The sequence below is a fragment of the Gallus gallus genome, chromosome 5 (assembly GCF_016699485.2).
Source record: "Gallus gallus isolate bGalGal1 chromosome 5, bGalGal1.mat.broiler.GRCg7b, whole genome shotgun sequence".
Classification (NCBI taxonomy): domain Eukaryota; kingdom Metazoa; phylum Chordata; class Aves; order Galliformes; family Phasianidae; genus Gallus; species Gallus gallus.
In genome coordinates, this window is record NC_052536.1 from 44,094,470 (window position 1) to 44,113,151 (window position 18,682).

General features: G+C 37.9%; 2 protein-coding genes across 8 annotated transcripts; one reads left to right on the top strand and one right to left on the bottom strand.

Moving 5' to 3' along the window:
* Window positions 1-115: 115 nt before the first annotated feature.
* On the bottom strand, window positions 116-2,494 carry NDUFB1 (NADH:ubiquinone oxidoreductase subunit B1). Of its 4 annotated transcripts, none has more exons than XM_015287451.4 (3): window positions 2,430-2,494; window positions 1,222-1,363; window positions 116-447 (listed from the first exon to the last, which is right to left on the bottom strand). In XM_015287451.4, the coding sequence occupies exons 2-3, from the start codon at window positions 1,359-1,361 to the stop codon at window positions 411-413; spliced, it is 177 nt and encodes a 58-aa protein (XP_015142937.1). In that variant the 5' UTR covers window positions 1,362-1,363; window positions 2,430-2,494; the 3' UTR covers window positions 116-410. The 4 variants fall into 4 exon arrangements, with proteins under 4 accessions (XP_015142937.1, NP_001264716.1, NP_001264715.1 ...); NM_001277787.2 differs by having other exon boundaries at window positions 1,222-1,366; NM_001277786.2 differs by having other exon boundaries at window positions 2,373-2,494.
* On the top strand, window positions 1,649-16,537 carry CPSF2 (cleavage and polyadenylation specific factor 2). 4 transcript variants are annotated; one of them, XM_046941789.1, is made up of 15 exons: window positions 1,649-2,364; window positions 3,249-3,434; window positions 4,885-5,044; window positions 5,137-5,242; window positions 5,652-5,781; window positions 7,066-7,181; window positions 7,588-7,775; window positions 8,194-8,484; window positions 9,575-9,675; window positions 10,004-10,204; window positions 10,908-11,060; window positions 11,591-11,816; window positions 13,373-13,672; window positions 14,496-14,630; window positions 14,731-16,537. In XM_046941789.1, the coding sequence occupies exons 2-15, from the start codon at window positions 3,286-3,288 to the stop codon at window positions 14,821-14,823; spliced, it is 2,349 nt and encodes a 782-aa protein (XP_046797745.1). In that variant the 5' UTR covers window positions 1,649-2,364; window positions 3,249-3,285; the 3' UTR covers window positions 14,824-16,537. The 4 variants fall into 4 exon arrangements, with proteins under 4 accessions (XP_046797745.1, XP_015142939.1, XP_015142938.1 ...); XM_015287453.4 differs by lacking the exon at window positions 1,649-2,364 and adding an exon at window positions 2,611-2,979; XM_015287452.4 differs by lacking the exon at window positions 1,649-2,364 and adding an exon at window positions 2,611-2,706.
* The last annotated feature ends 2,145 nt before the right edge of the window (window positions 16,538-18,682 follow it).

An 18,682-nucleotide genomic window follows, 5' to 3' on the forward strand; every position in this document is an offset into this window, starting at 1 on the left:
CCTCCGCATGACGCTCAATTAAAGCATGCTGCGTTAAGTACTCCCCTGAAGGCTAGCTCATGAATTAGCTATAAACACATTAATTCCACACGATACAGATTAATAAAAAAGGAAATTATTTTTGCATAGTTTTTTCTTTATTACATTAAGTCTTTTCTCCCCCAACTCCAGAGTGGTACTTTTGGGGGCAGATATTTCTCCACATTTGTCGGCTTCCAAGATACAAATTAGCTATATAACTAAATCACCTTCCAAAAACGAACAATGGAAATTAAAGTAGCAGTGACAAGTTGTAGGTGTTCTTCTCTGTAGCTTGGTATGGTCTCAAGATAAAAACACAACCATGTTCTTTCAAAGCATGAGATGAGGTGATGAACCAAGCAAAAATATTCCCCATTCACCAACAGCCTTTATTTCCACGTCGTTTCCTCACTGGGCTTCAGCTCTCTGTGTGGAAAGAAAAAAAAGAGGTGGAGGCTAAAATTAGGATAAATGTTGTGGGATTGTTAACACACATTTGAAATCATTCAAGAATCCTTTGATTTGGAAAGTTATCCTCACTTTTTCTTTGCAACTGTTGTCAGTTTTAAACCTTCCTATACTGGTACGCTTTTTCTTTTCAACCCAAAGCTTCAAAGGATTGAGTCCTTACCTACCATTAACTACAAATAAACCTCTAGTGAGTTCACAGATTGGTTTTTTTTACGTAATGGGACTCTAAAAGAAAAAAATCTAACTCCTTCCAATACAAAAATCCATTGCTTTAGTGGAAAGACAAATAGAGGTGAAAGTGGAAAAGGTTTTTGCAATGATGCTGAAACAGCCTGAAAAGTGCTCGTGTAGCTGCATGAATTTTGTCATAAGCTGACTTTCTTACCACGAAAGGCAACAGCAGTTCCCAACAAAAGTGCTTAGGGATGCTGCAGTAATTTTTAAAAACTTGGTAATTTTTAATGACCAATTCATATAGTTATTACGTGCTGTACTTCTTTCATGGCTAAGAGCACAAAGATGGGTCTTAAAGCCAAATATTCAGAGAGCATTAGGGATGTTATATCCTTCACTAAACGCTTGCTGAAATTTTGGTCATTTTTCCCTTTAATATTTTGATAGGATTCTTTTTCCTATGTATGATTCTACCAACAAACAGAGAAGCACTTTTTAAAGTCTATTTGGGAAAACAACTGAACATATATTTTTAGAAGGCATGACAAAGCAGACCTCTTGTACAATACGCTCTTGTTTCGGAAAGCTGACAGCTTCTCATCGTTCCATCTGTCCAGATAGCATCCAACCACGAATCCCAAGGGAACGAGGATGTGAACCCAGTGGTCACGCACAGCTTGGGCAAAATTCACCATGGCTGCTAGAAAGAAAAAGTATAACAGTAAGAGTTGGTAATAAATCTGTACATGGAAGCTGGTGCACGCCTGGAACATTTAATCATACTTACTAGAATCCTACCCTGGGATAATACATATACAGGCCAAAACACTTCCAACTAGACACAGATTTCACAGGACCATAGAGGTTGGAAGAAACCTCTGGAGATCATCTACTCCAATCCCTCCTGCTAAAGATTCCCTACAGCAGGTTGCACAGGAAAGTCTTCAGATGGGTTTTGAGTATCTCCAGAGGAGGAGATTCCACAACCTCTCAGGGCAGCCTGTTCCTGTGCTCTGTAACCCTCACAGTAACAAAGTTCTCTTGCATATTTGTAGGGATCTTCCCATGTTCCAGTTAGTGCCTAACTGTCCTATCGCTCAGCACCACTGAGAAGTGCCTGGTCCCCTCCATCTAACTCCCACACTGCAGATATTTATAAACACTGACAGGATGCCCTCTCAGCCTTCTCCTCTGCAGGCTGAACAGACTCAGGTCTCTCAGCCTGGTCTCAAATGCACATACAGCTTTCTTAGAAACAGCCCTAAACAATGCTCAGATCTTAGAAATAGGATTTTATCCTAAAATAGGAGAGGAACATCTCTTTTAAGGCATTAGTGGTGAAATTTATGTTTAAAGCAACCCAGATCGATGTATTCATTAAAATAACTCTATACAGAAGCTTGTTGATTTACAGAACGTCAGAAATATGTTCATAACGCACAATCTTACAGATGTAGCTGAAGTCAGCTGGGATCTCATAGATAAGGAGGAAAGGCGCTTATAAAACCCACCCAGCCGTCCCCAACCCCCGAGCAAAGCCGCAGACCGGTGTCCTGCAGGAAGGTCTGGCGGACACCGAGAGCTCGGTGAGCTCGGGTGACAGAGGGCAGACACAAGCCGCGTTCCTTCCCCTTCCCTCAGTCCGCCCCGCCCCGCCCGAGCCGAGAGCCCAGGGCGCCCTTTGGGCCTACACTCACGGTACCGACCGTCGGGAAGGCGGCTGCCAGCGCGCCAGGCACACAAAACGCTATCCCGGAACCTACCGGGACTCACAAACACTCCTCACCACGCCAGGCCCCGCACAGCGGCCACCCCAAGGGCAACGGGCGGCGCGAGCAGCTCGGGAGAGCACACGAGCACGGGAGGGCAGGGGGGGCCGCCTTCACCCCCCCGGGAATGGTGCCGTCCGTCCGTTCGCCTCTCCCCTTCCTCCTCTTTCTCCCCGCCCTGTGCAAGATGGCGGCGAGCGGTGCCGGTGCTGGCGGTGGTGGGCGCGCACCGCGCTGCGCGTAGTGAGGCCGTACGGGCGGCCCGAGGCAGGTAGCGGCGGGGAGGGGGCACCGCTGTGGAGCGGCCCCTCCGCGGGAGTCGAGGAGTAAAGGGCTTGAGCGGCGCTCGCCGCGCTCATCCTTCTTTTCCTCTCCTTGGCACTGCCGGCGGCGCGGCTCGTTCTGTCTGGGCCGGGGTCGAGCGGCGGGTCCTGGTCGGACGCTGGAGCCGCCCTGTGGGGCCGGGCTGCCCTCGGGTGGCCGCAGGGTCTGGAGGGCCGCAGCTATCTGCGCGGTGCTGCACCGCCTCCGGTGGTTTGTTAACGTTCGTGTCTAATTGTAATAAATTACGAATCACTTTCTAATTGCAAAAGGCCCCCAAAGATCAAGTGTTACCATCTGGAACTTATCGATAGGTATCCAGCTGCTGTACTCAACATCACACACCTCTGTTGTCATGTGTGTCCTCAGAAACGTTAGCAGAGATAGCTGCAGAGATAGCTCTACCTCTTAATTTATTGGGCTTTTTTTTTCTAAATAAATAGCCTTTTATTTTTTTTATTACTCAGTAACACGTTGTCTTCCCCCGCTCAGATCAGTTCTTTAGGAAGTCAAACACTTGGACAGAAGGATGACGTCCATCATCAAGCTGACCACGCTCTCTGGAGTGCAGGAGGAGTCTGCCCTGTGCTACCTGCTGCAAGTGGATGAGTTTCGGTTTCTGTTGGACTGTGGCTGGGATGAGAACTTTTCTATGGATATTATTGATTCCCTAAAGAAGTAAGTACTTTGTGCGCTCTAAATGTGCCTTGCATTTCCTGACAGCTTTCAAAATAACTTCTGGATATGTGTGTGTGTATAAATACATATGTTGATGTTACAGCCGAAGTTGATCTTGGTTTGAAGAATGTTTCGCGTGAAGGGGGTGATACTGCTCAAGTATTTTCAGTGTTTATTTGTTTAATTATTATTTTTTAAATATGTCTCACCTATCAACTAGCTCTCAAACTGTTCTGAGCTTTGATTAGTTGTTTTGTGTTGGCTGGTTTATTTGCTTGCTTTTAAGTAAATTTGATACAGAGCACTGTATGGGAGGCTAACCTTGGCTCTAAAATCATTCAGCAAGTTTTAAATGAAGGAGGCCTTATTAAATACGGACTGAATAAGAATGAAGTGTTTGAACTCTTGCCTTGTGTTTCAAGTTCCGTAGAGTCGATCTGAAATCCAACTTCTGCTGGTGTCACAACTCTGTCAGGAAATAAACTTTTCTAGAAGTTAGTGCTTAGCTTTTCATATTTACGTTTATGAGCTTTCCTGACACAGCAGTTTATTACAGGTAAATGACTGAAACATAAATGTTCTGGAAAAAAGCTAAGCTTTGTGATGCTGTTTCTATATTTTCACTTTTTCTAGCATTAACACTCTTGTAGCATTTGAAGTCGCTTAGCTGAGGATTATTGTGTACTTGCTTCTAAGATGTTTCACGTGTTCTTACCTGAGAAGCAATTAAATACAATCCCTGTTTTTAATAATAGCTGTCAACAGGAATGTGTGCTCCGATTACTATGTAAGGGACCAAAAAATGTTGAGTCCTTCAGCCAACTTGTGTTTTCACTTGTTGCATTTGTTTTAGGCCCTTCTGTTTTTGAATTATGATAGCTAGTCTTTGGCCTGAGTTCTTAAGTTATACCACAGTTTTCAAGAAAAAGCAACTAGTGTTTTTATCCATATAAATGAGTTTTTAAAATGAAGCCAAAACTCACTCTTATTTTTAACCCAAATCTGTTTTGATTGGCTCTTGCATCCTGTTATTTGAACTTTCTCATTTGAAGAAAAGTTGTGATGCATTTTAGGTTTTTAGATACATAAGCAGTAACCTGTCTGCACTGAAAATATCTTTGGTTCTTCACTTAATGAACTTTCTGGTATCCGAATATATTCTGAAGTCTTTCTGATCAAGAACATAGTACAGAACTTTTGGAAGTTTGTATGTCACCCGGTCCTTGAACTTATGTTTTCTGATCTCAGATATTTAAGTTTTTATTTGAGATTGTTCGAAAATAACCATAACTTTTAATTATGTTTTTTAAAACCTTGTTCTAAACCTGAAAGGACTTGAGTTCTCATGTTTGGTGTTCGTACTGTGCAGTTGATCTCAAGACAGTCATGGTAGGAAGTATGTCATACCATATACAACTCTTCACCATCTTCTGCTGTCTTTCTTTTGTAGACATGTACACCAAGTTGATGCTGTACTCCTTTCTCATCCTGACCCTCTACACCTTGGTGCTCTTCCATATGCAGTTGGAAAAATGGGATTGAATTGTGCAATTTATGCAACTATTCCTGTGTATAAAATGGGACAGATGTTTATGTATGATCTCTATCAGGTATCTTTTAGGTTCACACCTTAATACTCAACATCTTTGACAAGGTAGAGGGCTTAAGTTTTTTAACATTCTGTGCTTTTCATTTGTTTTAGTCTCGCCATAATACTGAAGATTTCACGCTCTTTACGTTGGATGATGTAGATGCAGCATTTGATAAGATACAGCAGCTAAAGTTTTCTCAGATTGTCAACTTGAAAGGTAAAGTCCTGTCAGCAAAAGTTTTGATAGATCAGTGATTCTGTTCCACTTCATTGACAGTTTAGGTAACTTTTTAAAAGGAGTATGTTCTTTGAATATTGTGCATTTCGTGGGTCTGAATTCAGTAGCGTGGTGTCAGTCAACATCAGCCAAATGTTTGCCTCAGTAATGTGACAATCAGTAGAATTTCCATTTAATGAGGAGAAGGTTATGCCAAGGTTGATGGGTTTTACTGGTTAGATAGGAAGGAGAGAGATGTTACTGATTTTCATACCTCATTTGACTTTTTTCCAAGTGATGGCTTTGGAGTTTAGCTACATACTTACCTATTATTTAGAGTAATAGATGTTCATACATGTGATTTACCTAAAATATTCAGAGATATCTAGGAGGCTATTCTTTTTTGTAGGCAAAGGACATGGTCTGTCAATCACGCCATTGCCTGCAGGTCACATGATAGGAGGCACGATTTGGAAGATTGTCAAAGATGGAGAGGAAGAAATTGTTTATGCAGTTGATTTCAACCACAAGAGGGAGATGTAAGTTCAGTATAACTGACTATATTTCTCTGATATGTTAGGTGTGCATAATTTGTATAACAAATAAGTATGGAAGTAGCAGTGCCTTTCCAGATATAAGAAGACCACTAATTTTACTTGCATTCATATCAATGAATTTGAAATGAGCTTTAGCCCTGAGTTTCTTCATTCTGTTCAGATTTATTTTAGATTGAAGCAGGAAACGTTCAGAAAGCATTTGTATCTTGCAATTTTGAGAAGCTTTTCTTGTAATTTTTGAGAAGGAAAATAACACACAGCTTCTCTTTGTCATGTAGAAAGCAGTTATTACAAACTCCGTTTTCTGTTTCTCAGAATCTTACTTGACTCAGAAGGAAGAGGAACTCTTAGAACAGTGTGCTCAAATACAACCTATCAAGATGGAATTTGCAGTATAACCATACAGTGTAATTGTTTTTAGGGTTGGGATACACAATGTTTACTTTCTGGAAAAAAAAGTCCTGGGGGCTATAGAGCAAGTGGATGAGTGTTGACTCTTGAAAATTACTGCATGGCTACTGGATAGTTGAGATTTAAGAAAGTTTATGGTTTTGAAATTCCTGGAAAATCTTAAAGAAAAATGTTTGTTTTTTTCTACCTTAGAAAGCTGACAGGATATTTCTCATGTCCTGTCTTCCTATAAAATGCTTATTTAGGAGAGGAAAAAAGGCAAGAAAATAAGTACTGAAATAAGTTTTACACATCAGTATTTTTTACTATGGTTTTTAATATGCATCTTACCCAATTTAAGCATAAAAACAGAATTGTAGAATATCCAGAGTTGAAAGGGTCCCACAGGGGTCATGGAATCCAATGGCTGGCTCCACACTGGATCACCCAGCATTCAAGCCCTATGTCTGACAGCTTGTCCAAATGCTCCTTGAACCCTGGCAGGCTTGGTGCTGTGACCACAGCCTTGGGGAGCCTATTCCTGGCTTAATTGAAGTTACGCTAAAGAAACTTTCAGGGAGTGAGAAAAGAGGAAGGAAGGAAAGTGAACTCAATTGAAACTGTTTTTGCTAGTAATTGTAAACATTTAGCCTATGTTAACCTCCTCAGAATTACTTATTTAATCAGACTTTGACTCTTGGGCATCTTATTCTTGGCCTGAAGTATTTTCTTTAAGCAGCTCTTTGACTTGCTTATATGTGATACCCTGTTTTTCCACTGTTGAGATGTACATAAAAAACTGTGTATGTTCGCTGTCTTATTTTTTCCTTGTAAAATAAAAATGCTGACAGTGAATTCTGGCCTTTTTTTCCACAGCCATCTGAATGGATGTTCGTTGGAAATGTTGAGCAGGCCTTCATTGCTTATTACAGATTCATTTAATGCTACTTATGTACAACCCAGAAGGAAGCAAAGGGATGAACAACTACTAAGTATGTATTCTGTTTGGGGCTCAAGATAGCAGTAACAGTGTGACGTATTAGCCACTGTAAATTGCTTTTTTGTAAGAAGTTTGCTAACATCTAAATTAAGAATCTTTATTCAAATTCAACAAATTTTGAATTGATTTTTCCTGATGGTACTAATCCTGTGGGGAAAATGTTTTCATAAATACAAAGAATTGTACCCTGTATAAAAGTGTATGTGAAAATAGTGTATTTTACCCAGTAATGTTTGACTTGAGGGATTTTTAAGTGACCTTCCTAGTACATTCTTCTGTTAATCTCTATTTTACTGACTTTTTTAAAATTTATTTTAAAAATTAGTAATTAAGGTGGTGGGATCTTCAAATCTCTAGTTGTGGTTCAAAGTAGTTCTTTCTGTTTTAACTCTTCTTAGCTAATGTTTTGGAGACGTTACGAGGTGATGGAAATGTGTTGATAGCTGTGGATACAGCTGGCAGAGTTCTGGAACTTGCTCAACTTCTTGATCAGATCTGGAGAACGAAAGATGCAGGATTAGGAGTTTACTCTCTAGCACTTTTGAATAACGTCAGCTACAATGTAGTGGAGTTCTCTAAATCACAGGTTTGTTTTCATTCTGAAATGCAGTTGTGAGGGGGGTAACAGGATGTGTATTCAAGAGCTTTTTTTCTTTTTCTCTTTTTAACAGTAAGAAATGGCTGAAAACTGAGTGTTCTTATTCTAGAGTGGGTGTTTTTCGTAAGCAAATATTTTTCTTTTTGATCAAGTTACATGAAGTCCAGTCATGGCTGCTGCCATGCTTCTTGATATTTGTTTTGTCACAAAACTTGTTAGAATAGTTTATAGCTATTAAAAAGGTGGATTTAAGTTATTCAATTGTATTGTTTACTCTGCATTATTTCTACACATACTGAGGAACTTCATAATTGTGCATATTTCATTCCTCTGCTTCATGTCAAGTTATACATTTTTATATAGCTTGTACTACTGTGGATAACTTTGTCTAAATATTATATTTTAGGTGGAATGGATGAGTGATAAATTGATGAGGTGCTTTGAAGACAAGAGAAACAATCCTTTCCAATTCCGCCATCTCTCCTTATGTCATAGTCTGTCTGATTTGGCTCGAGTGCCTAGTCCAAAAGTTGTCCTTGCCAGCCAACCTGACTTAGAATGTGGATTTTCGAGAGATCTTTTCATTCAGTGGTGCCAGGATTCCAAGAACTCTATAATTTTAACTTACCGGACCACACCTGGAACATTAGCACGATTCCTGATTGATAATCCTTCTGAAAAAGTTATAGATATTGAGGTAAAAATCGCCTGTATATCTTAAAGTTTTTGTGGTGGGCTATCTGGGGGAATATAAGTAAAATTGAATTTAGTTCTCTTTTCTATCTGCTGAAAATGCTTCTAGTGGCAGAAGAAAGTCTGAAATTAGTATGTTCCTTTTATAAAGTGTTGAAGATAAATTTGTATGAAACAGGTCTTAGTAGGAAGTGCAAAATATTTTTTGTTGCTACGGTTGAATTAGCATCTAATGAGGTGAGCATGAAGTTGCTTTTAAATATTTATCTTTAGACAATGTTTTTTTATGTCCTCGTGTTAGAAAAATCTCTGCATACTGTTTAGGTGCAGATCCAACTATGAATGGATTATTCGTTCTGGTTTTAGATTAGGGGAGAATCAAGTCAAATGAGTATAGTATATCCTACCAGAGTAAGATAAGCAAAAGATAAAAGATATAAAAGATATAAATTAAAAGAACACAATTATTTGTTAGTTTTGTGGCCAGATTATATTCAGATAGTATACCTGTGCCTGCTTCACTCTGGTAAGTGGTAATTTCTGGGAGTCCTTTGTGATCCCAGTAATTGTTTTAGTCCTGGTGATGCAACTTGCTTTCAGTTTTAGGTTGGATTGGTTCAGTATTACTAGAATTGAACATTATTGGATGTGACCTATAGTCTAATCTGTTCTACAAAAAAAAAACAAGAAACAAGGCCTGATGTTGCTTTGCCTGCTTATGTGCAATTTTGCCAGATTCTTCTGTTCACTTAGTGACACAGAGGTCAAAAAATAGCTGCTCACCTTAGAGTATTTGCACTTAGTTACTGAAGGGAGATGTTTCCTCAAGATATTTTAAGGAATTGTTGTAAAATGAATTGATTTTAATACTTCAGAATTAATTTTATATTCTTACGTAGTCTATATTAATTGATAACATTGTCATGATGTTGGCATGCTAAGGTGCCACGTGTTTATGTAAGTGGCTACATAAAGGACAAGACTGTATCTGTCCTTGGTACTTAAATATAAATATTATCTTACCAGCAGCATGTAGAAGTATTAAAAGCAAGTCAGCTCCTCACAGAAATTCTAATTTTTACTTTATTTGTAAGTTGAGAAGACGTGTCAAGTTGGAAGGAAAAGAACTTGAAGAATACCTAGAAAAGGAGAAACTAAAGAAAGAAGCAGCTAAGAAGTTAGAGCAGTCTAAAGAGTAAGTATATTAGCTGTTGCGTTCTGCAATTGTCAGAATTGAGATGACTGTTCAGCCCGATGTTTTAACCGTTTACAAGGATAAGTAATAGTTTTGGTAGGTTTGTCTGAGTGCATCGAGGAGTCAGAATGGTTGTCTTTAATCAGTGGTTGTCTTTAATCTGTTGTTACTATAGACCTGTTTCATCTGAATATTGTGAACAGTTTCTCGGATACATCAACTGTCCTTGCCCTTAGTCTTAACTGTTACTGTCCAGTCAGTGTGTTTTAGTAATACTAAACGTAAAGACAAAAGACAAAAGGCTCTTATTCTTGGAATATCATTTCAGGGCAGATATTGATTCCAGTGATGAGAGTGATGCGGAAGAAGATATTGATCAGCCAACTGTGCATAAGACCAAACATGATTTGATGATGAAAGGTGAAGGTAGCCGGAAAGGAAGCTTCTTCAAACAGGCAAAGAAATCTTATCCAATGTTTCCAGCCCCTGAAGAAAGAATTAAATGGGATGAATATGGCGAGATTATCAAGTATGTGGGGAGAGCAGTGGTATTGCTTAGTAACGTGTAATAGCCATGAAATAGTTCAAAAATAGAAGTAATAAAAATAAAAATCAGTATTGTCTCTCTTTTGCTATGCTGTTGAATGCTTTTCCAAACACGGTAAGCTTTAGGTGGCTTCTGAAAGGTGATTCCAGCTAAGTTTCACAGGAAGCTTATGATGGGATTGAAACTTCAAAGTATTGATCTCGGGCCTGAATTCACATTTCTTAGGAAGCAATTCCAGTCCAGTTTTTTGTTCTGATTTTTGATGTTTGCTTTATTTTTTCTTTTTATGAGAGAAAAGATTAAAAACTTCTTTTGAATTTGGCATTTCTCTGCTTTATATTCCACGTAATTTTGAAAACTTTATGGAACTTCATTAAGGAGCATCATTCAGCCTAGAAAAATCTGGCAGTATTTGTCCTATTTTTATGACGAGTACATGGTAGAAACCCTTAACTTAGTAGTATTCTGCAAGATATCAAAGTTCTTTTTTTAAGATACGAAGGTGACGTTTTCCAAATGAGCTCTGTTCATATGTGAAATTATTTAAGGAAAATGTGTTTAAATTGTTAACACTAAAAATTTTAAAATAACTCAGTAATTATGTCAGCACTGCTTGTTTCTTTACTATGTAGTGCTTTAGATTTACTATGAAACTATTAAAAGCAAAATGCCTTTCCTCCTTTAGACCTGAAGACTTTCTAGTTCCTGAACTTCAGGCAACAGAAGAAGAAAAAAGCAAATTAGAATCTGGTTTGACAAATGGAGAGGAGCCAATGGACCAGGATTTATCAGATGTTCCTACCAAGTGTATTTCAGCAACAGAATCCATGGAAATTAAGTGAGTGGCTTTGTTCTTGTTTACAGTAATTTCAGAACCAGAAGAAGAAAAGAAGAAGAAAAAACTGTATAGATATACACGTATATTTAACGTTGTGAGACTAGATAGTGGCTCCCTATATTTTTCCCACTGCACACGTGTCTTCTGCAGAAGGATTGATAAGAAATCTATGCTAGTCTAGTATTGGGCTATTAATAATGCACATATTTCACATTTTGCTTTGTTCTGCTTGTTACCTGTGTGATATAAAAGAGATTATGGGTGAATTCCAGTATGGCACATCTCCTGAATCCTTCCTCCAAAGTCTCAGCTGTTAGAGGATTATTTGCAGCTGTGTGTGTGTACATTCTGGTATTGTACAAATCTGTATTTTACTGATCTATAAAGTACCTTTTGCTGACAATTTATTCTGATGTAGAATAATTTTTTGTAAGGTTTTCCTTTTTAAGTTAAATCTCAAAAATATTTTATCTTTAAAATATGTGGTTTTGTTCATTTGCATTTTTGTTTGTGTTTTTTGTTCAAACTAGAGCCAGGGTTACATATATTGACTATGAAGGGCGCTCAGACGGGGACTCAATTAAAAAAATCATTAACCAAATGAAACCAAGACAGCTAGTCATTGTCCACGGACCACCTGAAGCCAGCCAGGACCTTGCAGAATGTTGCAGAGCTTTTGGTGGAAAAGATATTAAAGTGTACATGCCAAAACTACATGAAACTGTAGATGCAACCAGTGAAACTCATATTTACCAGGTAAGGTGCTGGGATTTGTTACTTGTATGTACAAGTACTGAGAACTGTAGTAGAGCTGTAGTTGGCAGACTTTCTTACTTAACCCTCAAGTTTTTGGTAGAGCAGACGCAAAACTTTTCATGTGTATACTTGATTTTGACATTAACAGCTTCTTCTTTTATGTGTAAGCATTCTCCTATGCTCAATTGAGTATTTCTCATAAGAAGTGTTTAAAAGAAAACTTGAATGTGAGGCCAGCATTTTTTAACCTGTAGTGCAGAAGGCCATGTTTATGTCTGTGGGAGCATCAGTTTGTTTTACTCAAGTCTTAATAGCTTTATTGTGTCTATATTTAAAGTACTGCCATATGCGACTTGAAATTCAAGATTCTTTGGGAAATTTCAAGAGGAACCTTAGAGAGCAAAGAAAAAAAAATCATATATAGGACTCTTTGTACCCAAATAGTTTAGAGGAAAGCATTTCGCATGCAGTTTAGACATCAGTCCTTTATTCCTTTCATCCTTTTAAAATTAATCTAAAAGTATCATTAGAATTGTTGAAAAAGAGGTATTTTTGGTGCTTTCCAGAGAAAAATCTGTTAGCCTCAAAATCCAGTTACTCAAAATTACCTTGTTCTGGCTTTCCTGAGATAGCAGAATCTTGTGTTTTTTTTTAGTGTTGCTAGTGTGTAAGAAATGACAGGTTTCTGATTTTTCACAAAGTATTTATCTGAATATAACTATAATAGCTCTATATTTAATTTCAATTTTGTTGTTATTCATAAAGGTGAAATCAATCTTCATAGATTTGGGGATTTTTAATATATATATATTTTTTCTTGTTGAAACAACTGAACAGATGGAGTGCTCTGGAGACATTGAATTAGAAGATAATAGATGAGAGCTGGATATCAGAATCCTGATGTCTTTTGGTTGGATTGTGCTGCAGATAGTTAATTGCAATCTCATTTGTACAGTTGCAGCCTTGATTCCTCTATTGCAATAGTGCACCATCTCATGTGGATAGCAGTCTTTCAGGGTAGAGCTTATTTAATTAGTTCATGTCTTGGAATGTGCTGGAGGAATCAAAGTAATATTTTGATGACTTAAAGTCTGATATTGTCAACACCCTCTTTTGCTATAAAAAATATATATTCTTTAGAAGGTTGAAATTTGGAGCAGCTGTTTAGTAGCCTGAATATGTTTTTAGATCTTTTCCTTAAATTTGGTAAGGCCAACTGAAGAACCTCCTGGCTACAAAAAAAAAAAAAAAAAAAAAGTTGTTTTAAAAGGCAGTGGTTGTTCCTCCTGTGAGTCTGACTTGTTTTGCAGTCATATTTGGTTCTTATTTTAATCAAGATTAAAAAAAAAGATGTAGTTCTCTTCTACTGTTTAAGTTGACTACTGAAATGAGATAATACAAATTGTATTTTGTAAGCATAGGATGTCTTCCTTCTCCAAAAGACTACGAACCAAAGCTATGCAGAGATAGTGGAAGAAAAACTGCTTTAAAAGCGTGAAGTAAGAATCTGTTTTTTTCCATCAAACCAATACTACTTTTATTTTTGTGCGCTCCAGGTCAGGTTAAAAGATTCTCTTGTCAGCTCACTTCAGTTCTGTAAAGCCAAGGATGCTGAGTTGGCTTGGATAGATGGTGTCCTGGACATGCGGGTTTCGAAAGTGGATACTGGAGTTATTTTGGAAGAGGGAGAGCTGAGGGAAGATGAAGAGTTAGAGATGCAAGTGGATATGCCTTCTTCAGACTCTAGTGTCATTGCACAACAAAAGGCCATGAAAAGTCTCTTTGGTGACGATGATAAGGAGATGTGCGAGGAGAGTGAAATCATTCCTACTTTGGAACCACTGCCACCTCATGAGGTACAGAAACTTTCCTGGGTTAGACTATTTTTTTTTTTTTTTTAATTCTGTATACTAATACTGTTATCATTGTTTCAGATTTTAAGCTTTTCAGCAAGCACTATCGCATCCAATAATGGTGCCTACCGTACAGTTACCATCTATTTGTGAATATTAGATCTTAGAGTTCCATATTTGTAATTAATATCTGTGGATTTTTAAATCAGTTGATATTTAGTCCTTCTTGGATTCCATTATGTTTTGTTGATGCCATGGGAAATATACCATGTACTTAAGTAGACATTTGTCTTTGAAATTTGTGCATCTTTGCCTCTGAGTGATCTGAGAGCTCATTAATTTTTTCATGATATTTTTCATGATATTACTCTTAAATGAAAATACTTGCATGTGTGAATAGATAATTTCATTTGTTCAGTTAATGAAGTATTTCCTAATCCTAGAATTACTTAAGATACTATTGCAGAGTCTTGAATGTAGTCTGTTCTAGGAGCTAGATAAACATGAGACAACTCTAAAGTCTCTTCAGATTCATGACAACCATCACAGAAGTACGTACTGATCAGTAGCACAGCTTACTGCAGCTCTGTCCCTGGCATAACTTATCTCAAAAGAGTCTTCAATGTGTGAGTGCAGAAAGAAGTCTTTTGCTTGACAGATGACTTCTGAGGCTTCCCCTCCTGGAATTGTCTTGCCGATTTTCTCCTTTGTAGTCTTGTAGCCTATCCATAGGCCATGCTGTTGCCAACGCAGTAAGGAGAAGATCTTTGGAAAAATGAAAGGCAGTAAGTAGCAGAACTTTTAAAACTGTGTGCATTGTTTAAAGGTTCCTGGACATCAGTCTGTGTTTATGAATGAGCCAAGACTATCTGACTTCAAGCAAGTTCTCTTGCGAGAAGGAATTCAAGCTGAGTTTGTAGGAGGAGTGCTTGTGTGCAACAATATGGTGGCTGTTCGCAGGGTAGGTGATCTGTGTCTTAAAACTCTTTGCTAAATAATATTCTAAATGAAAGTTAAGCTTCTTGTTAAAGATACTAAATTGAAATGTCTTTTTGTTTCAGACTGAAACGGGGCGCATTGGATTGGAAGGCTGTCTCTGTCAGGACTTCTATAGGATAAGAGAACTTTTATATAAGCAATATGCTATTGTCTAAAGGAAGCACTTAAAGGTGTTTTCTCTTGAACTTCTGAATATGCGGAGGATTTCTCTCTGGACTTTTTGTAATTTTCTAATTTATACAGGGGAAAAATAATTCATAAAGAGCAGTTAATTACCCTGAACATGTAAATAACGGCCATTGTGGCTCTTCATAAATCTGTTGGTATGTTCCATGTTCTTGACTTTCAAACTATTATGACTTATCTCCAACATAACATGTTACAGATGAGTTTATGACTACGGACTGTTTCTCAGGAAGGCTTCGCATTGATAGAACATGTTTTGATTTGTTAGATTCCCTGCCAAAGACTGCAAAATAGATAAAAGTCATTCTTCTGAAAAGTCATTCTTCTGTTATCAAATAAGATTAGATAGGGAGTTGTGGTTTCTTTGTTTTCTCTTTTTTGTTAGTTTTTTATTTCAACAAGTTTGATTTGTAGAAGAGTCTTGAGTTGTCTTGTGTTTTTTTGTTCTTTTTTTTTTTCCTTTTTAAATGGGGTCTAGTTAAAATATATTTTTAACAGCCCACTTAAAGTTGTCTACCCATATGTTCCCGCAGTGTTAATCAGGCTGCATCTTCATGTTGTTGCTTGTCTCACTTGTTCCAGTACAGCATTTCATATCCTATATGAAGTATTAATCTGCAGGATCAAAACATTACTTTGAAAAGTTAAGACGACTGGAGAAGATCCTCGGACAGTTTAAAATCTAGCTATTATGTGCTTCAGGATAACTTCTGTACAAACTTATTGAATTTGTCCCTTCTAGCTTTTGCGGAGTTGTGCCAACTATAAATTATTTTAAATTCTGATTTTTAATACCTTGGAAAACTAAAGCCTTTATGTACGCACTGCTGTTTGTTCAGAGTGCCATGAATCAAGTTCAGGATCCTTTATCTTGAAATCTGAGTTCACGTGATACATTTAATGCTTTCGTGCCGTGTTTCATACTAGTTGCATGTTTTGACTGTGGGATTTATTCTAGCTGATGATGCTAGAAATTGAACTTAAACTTTTTAGGTGATGATGAGCAGTTCTGTCTGATCTAGTTTCTCAGAAATTAATTTATGCATACAAATAGCCTCTTGAAAGTTTATTTAATCCCATTTCCCCCCCATCCACATATACACCACCAGTTTTGGTAGTGAAAGGTTGCCTGCTTGCTTTTATGTACAACAGCAATGTAATATATGCTCTCTGTCTGATGTTTAAATAAAATATTTTGGCAAGGTGGCAAAAAAACAGCCCTGTGGGCTATCAGTGAAAAAGATAATTTGCCTTATAATTTGTTCTTTGGCTAATAGTTTCTTATCTGATCTACAGAATATTTATTCTGTTTAAAATAGTAACTTGAAATTAAAGTCTGCATTTCAAAAAGGAAAAAAGCAGCCTACAAAATACCCAAGCTGCTAGAACTAGATACTAAAAATGTAAAACAGTTTAAAATGTTAAGTGAGAATGTACTTTGTTACATAAAACTTCCTGTCTGGGACTGACTAAAAGCTCAACACTTCTTTGGCAACAGTACAGAAAAATGCTTTCAATTATATTGACGGCCAGGACTTCTAAGAAATGCTTTGTTTTTTTAGCTGTTTTATAGCAATGCTATGTAAATCTACATGATTTGGGATGCTTTCTGGTTAATACTATTGTATTACTATTGTTGATACTAATGAACTTTTATAAAGTGCATTACTTTGTACATAATAATATTGGCCTTAGAACTTTTAACCTGGGGTCTTGGGGTGGGCAGAGGTCTCTTAAGAATGAAGGGAATACCACGATAAATAATTTAAAAAAATCACAAACTTAGGAAATGGGAATCAAACTAAAAATAATGCTATTCTTAAGAAAGAGATAAAGAAAAGACAGTGTGATCATGAATCTACTGGTTCTAATTCAATTAAGTTGAACAGAAGACCTTGACCTGCTGTCATGCTTTTCTTGATGCAACCCAGGAGAGGGTTGGCCTTCTGGGCTGTAAGCGCACATTGCTAGTTTGAGTTGAGTCTTTCATCAACTGACATGCCCAAATCCTTCTCCTCAGAGCTGCTCTCAAGCTATTCTCTGCCCAGCCTGTATTTGTGCTTGGGATTGCCCCAACCCAGATGCAGGACTGGCATGGGCTCACCTCTCAAAGCTGTCTGTGTTCCTCTGGATAGCATCACTTCCCCCTAGTGTGTCACTTGCACTACTCAGCTTGGTATCATTTGCAAAGTTGTTGAGGGTGCACTTCATCCCTCCGTCCATGTCACCTACTAAGATGTTTCATAACACTGGTCCCAGCACCGGTCCCTGAGGAATGCCACATTGAGCTGTTGACCACAACTCTCTGAGTGCAACCGTCCAGCCAATAGTCATCTTTTAGAAGATGGTGGGTTGGAAGATGAGAGCACAGTCAAATCAGATAAGGAAAGATATCCAGTGAACAGAATTTTAGATGTTAGATATCTAAAAACTGTAAGAAACTGGTGATATTTAAAGTTGGATTCATTTTGTTGATGCGACTCCCTGTTGTGTATGCCTCATTACCTGTAAATACAGAACAGGAGAGTTAGTTATGTCAATGTGAGCAGTATTAGTCGTAAAGAATGAATACTTTTATTCTCTCTTCTTTTATAATACAAGTTTACTTAGAAAATAACCTTCCAAGAAGTTTGCTGGCATGGTAGATTTCTCATCAAATGTTTGTCTAGTCTAAAATTTCACCTTCCTACACTGCCCAAGGAGGTTGTGGATGCCCATCCATGGAGATATTCAAGGCCAGGCTGGATGTGGCTCTGGGCAGCCTGGTCTGGTGGTTGGCGACCCTGTATGTAGCAGGGGGGTTGAAACTCAATTATCATTGTGGTCCTTTTCAATCCAAGCCATTCTATGATTCTATGATTTTAGACAATGTACGTTGTGAACTCTCAGTGTATGTTACGCTGCTTTACCAGTTTTAACACAAGCATGAAAGCGTGTGTTGTTTTGGATCTACCCAAATTACTGAAAACATTCTACTGATTTAATTAATTCCTTGTCCTAAAGGGTGTGCAGATGTGTTTCTAGCAGAGAAATTCTGCTGAAGAGTGGTTGCACTTCAGTCGTAGGTGAACCGATCAGTATTTTCAGCTCTATAAAGCTCACTGTAGAAAAGGAACATAAAATAAGTATTTAAATTATTAATGACTTGACAAATGTGTTTTCTTACGCGTAGTGAGAATGTGGAAGTTTGATAAATACGGGAGATATCACGATATGGGAGAACTATATTATTTCAGGCAGTGCACGGCAAATTATATTCTCCTTGATAGGTTATAAAATCACCACTGTGAAACAAAGTAAAATAAATTACAGTGTTTCCGAGTAGAACTTCCAATAAGCCATGTATCAGTTTTCCCTGAATGAAAGATCACTAGAAGCTCAAAATGTTATGAAGAAGCAAGTTCGGCATATGAGCTTTAGCAGTAATAACCTGCCTGTTGTTGCATAATCCTCTTAGGTGGTGCAAGCTGGATCTGTGGTTCAGCAGCTGAATGATAATGAGCTGAGCATCTGCCAAAAAGTATCATCTGTAACTGCAACCCGGTGTTCACAAATTTTAGTGATGAGCAAATAATTGATTTCGGTAGCGTAACATTTTCTTACGTGGTACTTGTGTTCAGTGCAGGCTTTCTGACGTGCTGCAGACTTCTCTCGAAGGTGTTTGTGACAAACAGTGCTAAAGAAATTTGGAAACTGAGCTTCCAAACACAGATATTAAGTGATGGCACTTGGAGCAATCAGGTTCTGGAGATGGTGGCTTCGTCAGTGCTTTCTCAGAGTTAACTCGGTTGCTCTTTGTGCAAGGAGCCTGGTTTAGCTCTAAACCAT

Bases quoted from the DNA above. Each gene is read 5' to 3' on its own strand.
- CPSF2 (XM_046941789.1), top strand. From the start codon at position 3,286: ATGACGTCCATCATCAAGCTGACCACGCTCTCTGGAGTGCAGGAGGAG. The intron at 5,782-7,065 runs GTAAGTTCAGTA...TTTTTTCCACAG, and splicing joins TTCAACCACAAGAGGGAGAT to CCATCTGAATGGATGTTCGT. The intron at 11,061-11,590 runs GTGAGTGGCTTT...TGTTCAAACTAG, and splicing joins ACAGAATCCATGGAAATTAA to AGCCAGGGTTACATATATTG.
- NDUFB1 (XM_015287451.4), bottom strand. From the start codon at position 1,361: ATGGTGAATTTTGCCCAAGCTGTGCGTGACCACTGGGTTCACATCCTC. The intron at 448-1,221 runs GTCTGCTTTGTC...CTTTCCACACAG, and splicing joins AAGAGCGTATTGTACAAGAG to AGAGCTGAAGCCCAGTGAGG.